The sequence below is a fragment of the Sinocyclocheilus grahami genome, unplaced genomic scaffold, assembly GCF_001515645.1.
Source record: "Sinocyclocheilus grahami isolate Dianchi unplaced genomic scaffold, SAMN03320097.WGS_v1.1 scaffold814.1, whole genome shotgun sequence".
Taxonomy (NCBI): Eukaryota; Metazoa; Chordata; class Actinopteri; order Cypriniformes; family Cyprinidae; genus Sinocyclocheilus; species Sinocyclocheilus grahami.
The window spans coordinates 21,311-32,737 of record NW_015505993.1 but is presented as its reverse complement, the minus strand read 5'-3'; the positions used below and the strand labels follow the sequence as shown (position 1 = coordinate 32,737).

General features: G+C 37.0%; 1 protein-coding gene across 2 annotated transcripts; it reads left to right on the top strand.

Annotated features, from left to right (window-relative positions):
• The first annotated feature begins 1,573 nt into the window (after positions 1 to 1,573).
• On the top strand, positions 1,574 to 5,997 carry LOC107562242 (inositol polyphosphate 1-phosphatase-like). 2 transcript variants are annotated; one of them, XM_016246849.1, is made up of 5 exons: positions 1,574 to 1,677; positions 2,796 to 3,008; positions 3,114 to 3,174; positions 4,565 to 4,765; positions 5,594 to 5,997. In XM_016246849.1, the coding sequence occupies exons 1-5, from the start codon at positions 1,675 to 1,677 to the stop codon at positions 5,770 to 5,772; spliced, it is 657 nt and encodes a 218-aa protein (XP_016102335.1). In that variant the 5' UTR covers positions 1,574 to 1,674; the 3' UTR covers positions 5,773 to 5,997. The 2 variants fall into 2 exon arrangements, with proteins under 2 accessions (XP_016102335.1, XP_016102334.1); XM_016246848.1 differs by lacking the exon at positions 1,574 to 1,677 and adding an exon at positions 1,799 to 1,864 and having other exon boundaries at positions 5,594 to 5,996.
• The last annotated feature ends 5,430 nt before the right edge of the window (positions 5,998 to 11,427 follow it).

Genomic DNA, 11,427 nt, shown 5'->3' with positions numbered 1-11,427 from the left:
CACAACATTGACACTGACATTTCAGTAAGGATAGGTGACAGAGAGTTAAAGACTTTTTACCAAACCTTCTTCGTCATCGTCTCAAAGACACTGAAACCATCATTTTTGGATTGTTTTTCTACACAGAAATGGCTTTGCCAGTTGCTCAAGCTTCACCCAGTCATGACTGAGCATGGTGTCTATGGTCAGCTTCTTAAGAACCTCATACAGATCTGTCTTCACTTCAGGCAGACATTCTATATACTACAATTACTATTAAGTATTTTGCCACGCATTGATTTTGTTAGATTCTCTTGCTTTATTAAATATCCATCTGATATAAAAATCACTCATAAGAGTTTTTTTTTCTCCAGGTAGCCAATCTAAAACCAGTCATGTCCTAAAGTCAGGCAAAAGTATGTGGAGAGCAGTTGATGTCCAACCTTTTGTTTTGACTTTCATTCACTTTATCTGTAATGCATGTTTGACTCCAGCAGAGATGATAGCCATTCTGATAGCTCTTAATTGGGTCGAGGAAATACAGCCATTAAGAACAGTTATTTGCTCAGACTCTTATTCTGTCTTAATAAGTTTATTAAGTGGCAAGTCTACATCTAGACAAGACATATTATATGATATCCTACAAAGCATGTTCAAAATTCACCAATATAGATTAAGTATTTCATTTTTATGGGTACCGGCACATGTTGGGATAGAGGGAAATGAGGAAGCTGATCAAATGGCCAAGAAGGCATTAAAACAAACCGATATAGATATAAATATATCACTTAGTAAAGCAGAAATGAAAGGAATAATCAGAGGGGCTGATTAGGAAACGGCAAAAGATGTGGGATGGGGAGGTAAAGAATCTATACAACATTCAAAAACAAGTTGGAAATGGAAGGAAAAACTTTGGAAGTAGGAAGGAGGACACAATAATATCTAGACTCCGTATTGGTCACACAGCTCTTAATCAATCATTATTTATTATTGGTAAACATGAATCAGGTAATTGCAATAATTGTGGTATACCAGAGACTGTGGAACATATCCTATTACATTGTGAAGCATATGAAAGAGAAAGAATGCGATTAATAGAAGAATTAAGTTTGTTGAATATTGAAAGAATTACAATTAAGACAATACTTGAGTATGCTTCAGCACAGTATAAAGTCTATAATGCAATTATTAATTATTTGAAAGCAATAGGTTTAATAAATAGAATTTGAAGATCACATAATGAAGTATATAAAATAATTGTATCCTTGTGTAATACTCCTTTGGTCAAACTAAAGGTTATTTGAAATTTTTTTTTATTAGGTTTTTTTTATATTTATATATATATGCTGTCACCAATATTCGTCATGCTCCACACTCCAGTCCAGTAGGTGGCGGAAATGCACCTTTTAAGTGGGTTTGCCAACCACCATTAAAAAAGAAAAGAAGAAGAAGACTCCAGCAGAGGGCGGTATTCATGAACAAACTCCGCCTATTACTTTGACGCAATGAGGGGGAAATGCTCTCATTTCCGAGGCGTTTCTGTTACTTAAAACATCTGCGTTAAAATACGCTGGTGTCACGCAGCAGAGATGAAGTGTGTTTGCGCTTTCAGACAGAGGATCAGTACAGAGCTGTGACACACAGGAAGCGCTCAGCTTCAACTCAAGGACACCTAACCACTACAGATTGATTTCAATGGTATGAGCTGTAATTATCATGTCTTGCCTTTGCTTGTGAGGTCTGTCTTCTAATAAGGAAAGCATTCGATTCTGTCCACGTGTAGGTGTAGGTGTAGGTGTAGGTGTAGGTGTAGCAGAGCTGTGACACACAGGAAGCGCTCAGCTTCAACTCAAGGACACCTAACCACTACAGATTGATTTCAATGGTATGAGCTGTAATTATCATGTCTTGCCTTTGCTTGTGAGGTCTGTCTTCTAATAAGGAAAGCATTCGATTCTGTCCACGTGTAGGTGTAGGTGTAGGTGTAGGTGTAGGTGTAGGTGTAGGTGTAGGTGTAGGTGTAGGTGTAGGTGTAGGTGTAGGTGTAGGTGTAGGTGTAGGTGTAGGTGTAGGTGTACGATTATGTCTACGTGTAGGTGTAGGTGTAGGTGTAGGTGTAGGTGTAGGTGTAGGTGTAGGTGTAGGTGTAGGTGTATACGTATACATGTTTATGTATTTTGTGTTTGTGTGTCTTTTGGTGTCAGAGATTGTGAACTTTGTAACATTCATCAAAGCTGTATAATCCTTAGCAAAATAAATAATCAAAATATATTATATTGTATAATATATATATATATATATATATAAGTAGACATTATCCCTCTGTAATCTTACTGTGTAGAGGACGCCCATTGATGTACATGAGTGTCTATTTGCATATATTTGCACCATTCACTGTATCTGAGTCCAAAGTTGAACAAGCAGCATGCATTTGTACATTGATACAAATACACTCACTATTTCACATCACATTTGTTTTCAGGGTTATGACTTGTATCAAAGCTTTTTGCTTTACATCACCGTGATACTCAAGACTCTAATGTGTTTATGCAGACCTCTTTGAGGCATTTCATTATCAAGCTGTGATTTGCAGATATACCGGTCTAATTACATTTTTCTTCTGGCATTCATCATGGTGCTTTGATCTCAAAGTTTGTGTCCCACTTAAGTTAATGAGTCTTTTTTTAGGTTACTAATATTTTTGCAGCTTGACCCGATTTTCACTTGACCTGTTTAGTTCCTAAGTGTGCTGAAATACTGTACCATTGCCTATCCAATATATTGAGCCAAGCTAATTTATTGTGTGTGATTCACAGGCCTCAGGTATGGCAGAGTTGCTGCGGTTGCTCCTGAGCGTGGCAGAAAAAGCCGCCAATGTGGCACGGGTCTGTCGACAGGAAGCACAGCTTTTTGAACTTTTGGTACAAGAAAAGACAGGAGCTGACAAAAACAAGAAATTTGTCCAGGACTTTAAGACGCTTGCTGATGTGTTGATACAGGAAATGATTCGCCATGATGTTTGTGCCCAGGTTCTTAAAGATAAAGCTTTCACTAAAATCAAAATTCATTTTAGTCAAGTTTGTCTGTTTCTGTTGTCGTCTTGATGGCTAAAAATTCCATTCTTGCTTTTATAGTTTCCAGAATTGACTGGATTTATTCATGGAGAGGAGTCAAACAAGTTTGAGAATGGACTTGGTAAGTTACCCTGAGAACAGCTTTGATTCTGTGCTGCATTTGATAGGATTTCAGTATGCAATTGTATTCAAATTTTCACCACTCTTGTGGCACTTGTTATTTGACTTTCAACGTCACTGAAATATGGAAAGCTGTAGATCATGTGACAACATAAATACATGTTTCTTTGCATGGCAAATGTTGTTTTTGATGATAACATGGAAAAGTAAAATCAGATAAAATTGTTAACGCTAAAACAGTGTAAAGTTTAAGCATATTCAGATAATTTTATTATAGTTGAAGTGCGTTATGTTGAGCTGTGAAGTGCGTTATGTCCTTGAAGCAGCAGTGGTGTAAGAAACTATGATTTGTTAAAGGAGCCAAGCATTCTGTTTTAGAGAACATAGGATGGGCCAAGTACAGAGCCCTGTGGGACTCTCCATTAGGATGCAAGGTGTAGAAAATCTTTTGCAACTGCAGTGACAGACCCTGTTTACATTAAATTCAAATAAATGGCTTTCTGATCAGTTTTTCTTTCCACAGGTCACTACATGACCACAGCACTTGATGCGTCCAATTATCAAATAGCATAGCACCGATTAGAGATGCGCTTCTCAGTTTATAGCAGCGGTGGGTGATTGTGTGAAATGAAACAGACAGATTCAGATGAAACACAATGAGAACAGTAAAGATGCTGTCAGTTTGGGTTCAAGCAGTTTTTATCCTGGGTCGAGGGGGTGAATATGTCATTATTTGAATTGGGGTTATGCAAAGCATTTTAAAATTTGATGGGATAAAGTCAGTGGTTAGGTTGTGGCTATGGTACCTGGTAGGCAAATGGTTGCATGATTATAATAAATAGCCAAGTCGTAGCTATCATTATGGAGTATTTTATGATTATATTGGAGGAGCTAAGAAATACTTGGCATGAGATTGAAATGCTGTTTGTTTGGGGGTGTTCATGAGATGCCAGGGAATCTTCGTTCTTCTGACATTGAAATAGGCCATTCATGTGATTCGTGTAAATCCAAGGAGGTTTTATTTGGGAGATGGTTATATAAATGTTGTTTATCTGAAGAGAACTGACTGTCTTCATAAAAGTTTTGATGGCATTTTCTTTTCATCTTACCTCTTTACAATGCCTAATAAAGAAAAAAATAAAGCAAAGCCTTGCTTTGTGTGCAGGGTTAACCACAGTACATTCTTTTTTTTAAAAATATGTGGTTTATCATTCCATACATTTTCAGAATATTTTTTTCAGTCTGGAGTTTGCAGGTATGCTTTTGGTTCTCATATTGTATGTTTATGCATCTCTGATGGCCATGAACACTCAAACTCAGAGCTAGGCAATGTATTAATCAAATAAATAACACCATTTGACTGGAGTTGATTGTGATTGTATTTCTTTCAGGGGAGAGTGTTACTGTGAGAGTATGCGCTCAGGAAGAGGACACAACTGCTTTGTTGGCTAAAGTTCTGGATGGTGATCAAAACGCAGCGTCCCTCCTGACCAAGGTGATCCACCAGGACCTTCAGATTAAAGACAAGACGGCTGAATCTCTGCAGCTGTCAATCAGCCCAGCCGATGTGGGCATCTGGATTGATCCCATCGGTAATGTATTTGTTATTTTCTGTCCAGCTTTTTACTTGGCTAATTTATTTACTTTTACATTTTATTCGTTCAGCAGACTTAAAAAAATAAAAAAATCCAAATAAAGAGCATCTTTCGTAGAGCCAACATTTCATAGGTCACAGTACCAGGTTTATTGTACACTAGGTTACTAAACAAATATACAAGATGAGTGTCATTTGTAAGATGTTCAGTTCAAAGGAAGATACATGTGTACCCTAACTGGTATTGTTGCATTTTTTACATTCAGCACGAAGATCAGACGACAAAAAAAAAAAAGGCATGGAAATGTTGGTGTTTGCCATATCGTGACTCGGCTAAAAGACCCATCATTCACATCCTACACATCCTTATGAAATATTTTGGCTAATTTGATTGTGTTCTCAGCAGCAATCAAATCAGCACAGATAATGTAAAGTGTGCAGGGTCATTGTGGGCTTACTCATTAAACACACATTAAGCTGTACAGCGTATAACCAACATTACATTTTATAATTATTCCACATTCAGTAATTAACTATATAGCATAAAGCTTTAATAAACCAAAGAATTGAGGGTTGAGGAAATATTTGCTGATATATGTGAGGTTGTACATAATAAGTGTACAGTTGTATGTCTTTGTGTGCCAGTAGTTGCAGAACCAGTTATTTTTCATGTGAAAACTGAAACGGGAGCTGTGAAACCTAAAAATAGAAAGATTTGTTGTTTCTGGACAATGAACAAACCAACCAGTTATGCTTATGAGACTTTTCCTGTTGTGTGAATTATTCAGGTTATCAACATGTGTATTTAGCTATTTTCTTTTGATAGATGGAACAAGTCAGTACATCGAAGGCAAAGAGGAAGAACAGCCGGATGAAGGCTTTTGTCCATTCGGTCTCCCATGTGCTCTGGTTCTGATTGGGGTTTACTTACGGTCCACTGGCCAACCGGTCATGGGTGTCATAAACCAGCCGTTCAACCGCAAAGACTCCACGGGTAAAGGGTAAGAGTGCTGCTGTAGCAGTGTTTCAAAAGAAATTTCAGATGTGATGTCATATATAACGAGGGAAATGTTTAGTTTAAAATGTTAGTTTTGCTAGTTAAAATAAAACACTTTTTTTGGTTATGACTTGTAGTGACTATTTGCACACTGAGGTGCAAATAACTACAACTAAGGGCCAGTTTTACTAACCGCTTTCGCCAGTGCAAACCATCTTTTGGTGTTAAAATTGTACTGTCAAGTTTTACTAAAGACGCGCTGAAAAGGCATTGACAGGTATTTTTGCTTTTTTTTTTTTTTTTTGCTTCAGGAAATAAAAGATGACTTGAAACCCTCAACTAGGAGTCACGCAATACCAGCTCTATCAAAACTTCTAGCAAACCTTCATTTTTTGGCCTCCGGTTCTTTTCAACGTACTGTGGCTTCTTTATTCTTTATTTGCGACTACACTAATTTGCACTGCGCTTGGTATATTGCGTTGGTCGATATTTAAATGAGATGTTGCGTCGGTGTTCTTTAATTTGCGCGGTTGTTAGTAAATCACCTGCAGAAATTTCCCCTCCCATCGGCGCGGTTTTGGAATTGCGCTCTCGCGCTCATTTGCCCGGTTTAGTAAAACTGGCCCCAAGTATAAATACTATCTAACATTAATTTGTTCTTGGAGCAGTGGTGGAAAGAGTATTAAAAAATGTACTTAAGAAAATTATTAAATAACTTTTTCGTAAGTACAAGTAAAAGTACTGAAAAATAATGACTTTTCAGCGCCAATAGCCTTGTGGGTAACACGCCGACATAAAGCGCCATTGTGCTATGTGCGTCCCGAGTTCGAATCTCGGCTCGAGGACCTTTCCTGATCTTGCCCCTTTGTCTCTTCCCCTTCGTTTCCTGTCTCATCTAAACTGTCCTTTAACAATGAAGGCAAAAAAACGCCAAAAAAATTAATCTAAAAGAAAAAATGACTAAAAAGAGTAAATAAGTAGTTTGCTGAAAAACTACTCAAATTACTACGTTATTAAGCACTTTTGTATTATTTTTCAATTTTTGCCCAAAACGAGGCGATGTGAGCATTATGGAGCTTAATTAAAGGGATAGTTCACCCAAAAATGAAAATTTGATGTTTATCTGCTTACCCCCAGGGCATCCAAGATATAGATGACTTTGTTTCTTCAGTAGAACACAAACGAAGATTTTTAAAGCAGCACTATGTAACTTTTGGCGCTCTAGCGGTTAATAAACAGAACTGCACACATCCCGCGGAAAAACATTCCAACCGGAGCTACTTCTCTAAGTTTATGTCTCTGGCGATTCACGCAGGTATGTGTTACTCCGCAGTGGTGACGACACGACCAGGCTACAATAGTCCAAATATAAGTACTTATTATAAGTGTACCGTAGTGATTCGGAATAAGACAAAAACGCGGTTTGGAAGATTAATTCATGATGTACTCGCTCATTATATACATTTTGCAAATTTTGAACACAGAAAAAGTTACATAGTGCTGCTTTAACTCAAATCGTTGCAGTCTATCAGTCTTATAATGGTAGTCAATGGGCTCCAAGGCTTTGAGAGTAAAAAAAACATACACAAATTAAACCCTGCGGCTCGTGACGATACATTGAGGTCTTAAGACACGAAACAATCGGTGTGTGCAAGAAACTGAACAGTATTTATATCATTTTTTACCTCTGTTCCACCGCAATCTGAGCGCGTTCACAACATCTTCATTAGTGTAGATGCCTCATTAGTGACTGTTTCTATGGGCCGCGGGCATCTACTTATATATATCTATGTCTACTATGCCAGAGCCCGTACACGCGTCACGCGCCGGATGTTGTGAATGCTCTCAGGACAGTTGGACATTGTGGTGGAACAGAGGTAAAAAATTATATAAAAACGGTTCAGTTTCTTGCAGAGACCGATCGTTTCGTGTCTTAAGACCTCAATGTATCATCACGAGCAGCAGGGTTTAATTTGGTTTTGTCTGTGTATGTTTTCTTTACTCTCAAAGCCATGGAGCCCATTGACTGCCATTATAAGACTGATAGACTGCAACGGTCTGAGTTAAAAATCTTCGTTTGTGTTCTACTGAAGAAACAATGTCACCTACATCTTGGATGCCTTGGGGGGGTAAGCAGATAAACATCAAATTTTCATTTTTGGGTGAACTATCCCTTTTAAACACTCTCATGTAATGTATGTTTCACAAGTGAGACTAATAAAAGTATTAAACTTATGACATTCCAGGAAATCCCTTATGTACAAATACATCAGATATCACTACAGCTGAATAACATGCAGATAGAGACGTTTTCACTGAAACAGGAAGACAATAAACACACGATTGCGATGATATATCTGTTCTTTAAGCCATTTCAGGTATTTTCATCAGAATGATATACATTTATAATGCAAGGCTAATCGACACAGTATAGAATTTATAAAATAATATATTTTCTGTCTCATTCTGTGATAAGAAGCAACATGGACCACAGAAGCAAGTTATTTCAAACACATATGATGTTATAGTGATTTTGGAGCAAAACATGATATTAGTTTCATATGTTTGACGATGCTAAGCAAGCATAGGTATCCCTGTTGCCGGGAGCGATTGTTTTACAACTAATTTTGAAAAGTAAGTCCACGTAAGATTATGTGAATGTTTTTAAGAAAGGGCAAAAGCAAAGTAGGCAAAACACCGGAAGCGAGCTAGCATTTTAGCACTTCCAGTTCCATCGTCCCAGAGTTGGGGTTTTTTTTTTTTTTTTTTTTTTTTTTTGAATGGGAGTTTGGTTAAATCCCCTAAAATAAGGTCTGTGGTTAACACAAGCTTACGATACTTTCACGTTTTATTCTACGACATAAAACACACCAGATACAACCCACTTATGATTTAAAAAAAATATTCATATTAATCAAGGATTTATTGACTTTTAATGCACCTTATTTCGAAATACGTGCTTTCGTCTGTGCTTTGGTTATGATTATTTCATTTATTCACTACCTACTATTTATTATTGTTTCATTTCAGTTTTAGCGTGGCTCTAGTTTTGTACCTATTCCAGTTTTGATATGAAAAGGTTTATGTAACATGGATTAAAATTCATCCACAGAGTACATCCTTTTCATTGAACATGTTTGAAAAAGTTGTTGGAAGTTCTGTGGTGGCGAGTGACCGTGGTGAAGTTCATTTATAGCCTAAGTTTAGCTTGTATTTAGGCTTCAAAATTCAAGTTATATTATTTTGTGAAGATTATCTTGATGGACAAACCGTGTAAGTATCATGAACTATGGTTGAACACAGAGCTTATTTTTTGTGATAATTCAAAAGCCTTTGGAAAAATTCTATTGGCTTTTTGTCGAGGGAACCAGTGTGATGCTGACAGCCGATGGGCCTATAAAGTGACGTCATAGTTCCCCCACTCTACAGGGAAATAACGAGAAGAATAACAACATGCAGTAAACGGTAAAACTGTTTGCTCTACAAACCAGTGTGTTCATAGCTAAGATAATACATTAAAATATTATGGTAAGACACACCAATTTTCAATATCAAGCAGCAAAACAAACTATTTTGTACAGCTAAAATTAACTGGACGTGGATGAGACTAGAAGCCAGACCCATAAAATTTACAAATGGCTGCAATGGCTTGAGTTTCTCCCATTCATAAGTAATAGGAGTGAACTGTCTTTTATATCTATAGTCTTTGTTAGTTTTGCACGCAATATCTGTGATTGCCTGAAGCGCAGGACTCCACCCCAGTAGTTTGAAAATTGCCTGTCAAACACCATCTCGCCCTGTTTTTCCATCGGCTCCTTTGTCTTTTATGTACTTTGTACTTTTATTCCAAATTAAATGTAGTGAAGTAGAAAAAAAAATAATTTACTCAAGTACTGTAATAAGTATTTGTAACTAGTTAAAATGCGTAAATGAAGGTTATTCTTCACATTAAGAGACATGGAGTCTGTAATGCATGCTTTTATTTCAGCCAGATTAGATTATTGTTTGTTTATAAGGGTTTGCATGGCCTGGCTCCTTCATGTATTTCTGATCTCCTTTCGTTCCTGGGAACTTCGATCAATTAGTAGTCTTCAGTTGACTGTTCCAAGGACCACGCTTAAAATTGAAAGAAGACCGTGCTCCACAGCTTTTGAACAATTTTAAACAATCGTTTATAAAAACTGCCCCAACATACACTGATTTTAAGTCTCTTCTTAAAACTAATTTATTTACTGTTGCATATGGTCATAAGTAGGTGCAGTGGTATAATTGTAGCGTGCTGTTTGTCAGTGTGTTCTATGTTTACTTTTTTGGAATTTGTTCAAACACTTTGGCCAACATTTGGATAAGGGGCATAGTTCTTTAATGTTTGATATCCGGAATAATGCACTCATGAAAGTTGACGGAGATCAAAATGAAGTTTAATCAAGTGCAATGAAGTTATTAGTCTTTCAGCATTATATAAATGCTAATTTGACGGCTGCTTGTGGTCCTAAATGGTAAGTACAATGGCTGATCCCCTCATTATAGAGCTACACTGAACTCTAGCCAGCATAATCACACATTATTCCTTCGAAGATTTCATCTGTTTTAAGCCCAGGCTTTCTGTGGGGTGCCTTTCCACAAATGAAGGCTTAAAAAAGAATATCTTAAGTGTTTTTGTCTTTTTTTTTCGTTTTCCATTACAAATATCTAAACACCATTAAAGGGATGGTTCACCCAAAGATGATTTTTAAGTCCAGCCGTTGCAGTCTATCAGTCGTATAATGCATGGCAATGGTAACAAAATCTAGGAGAGTAAAAAAAACATGCACAGACAAATCCAAATTAAACCCTGCGGCTCGTGACGACACATTGATGTCCTAAGACACGAAACGATCGGTTTGTGCCAGAAACCGAACAGTATTTATATAATTTTTTACCTCTAATACACCACTATGTCCAACTGTCTTTGAGCGTGTACACGGCTTCCGGTGTGTGAGGTGTGTACGCGCTCTGGCGTAGTTTACGTTAATGGATGTGTTGATATCCAGCCGAAGAGCAATCAACCATAACGGTTGAACCATAATGGTTGAGAGAACATAATCTTTTAGTTTCAAGTCGGTTTGAACAATCCGGATAAGCGCAAGCAAGTAATTTGGATTTGTCTGTGCATGTTTTTTTTACTCTCATAGATTTTGTTACCATTGCCATGCATTATACGACTGATGGACTGCAACAGCTGGAGTTAAAAATCTTAATTTGTGTTCTACTGAAGAAACAGTCACCTACATCTTGGATGCCCTGGGGGTAAGCAGATAAACATCACATTTTCATTTGTGGGTGAACTATCCCTTTAACATCCATTTACTTGAGATGCAAAATTGATAAAACGTATTGTTTTCTGAGAAATTAAACAAGTTTATGCTCACAAGAACAAATATCTGTTAATGGGGTAGGAAAACTCGTTTTGCCTTTAAATTGTTTTTAAAGGCAATTATTTTTAAAGGCCCATTGGCAGATATTTATTCTTGTTTTAATAAAATGTACTTCATTTCTTTTCTTTGTAATTGTGTTACATTTACCTTCATTAAACCATGATCTACCATGGACAAGAAGGCATTAAATAGTGTGTGTGTATAGGCCTACACACACACACACACATATATATATATATATATATA

Excerpts from the sequence above, each read along its gene's own strand:
- LOC107562242 (XM_016246849.1), top strand. Across the intron at positions 3,009-3,113 it reads GCCATGATGTTTGTGCCCAG|TTTCCAGAATTGACTGGATT; the intron begins GTTCTTAAAGAT and ends TTGCTTTTATAG. Across the intron at positions 3,175-4,564 it reads CAAGTTTGAGAATGGACTTG|GGGAGAGTGTTACTGTGAGA; the intron begins GTAAGTTACCCT and ends TATTTCTTTCAG.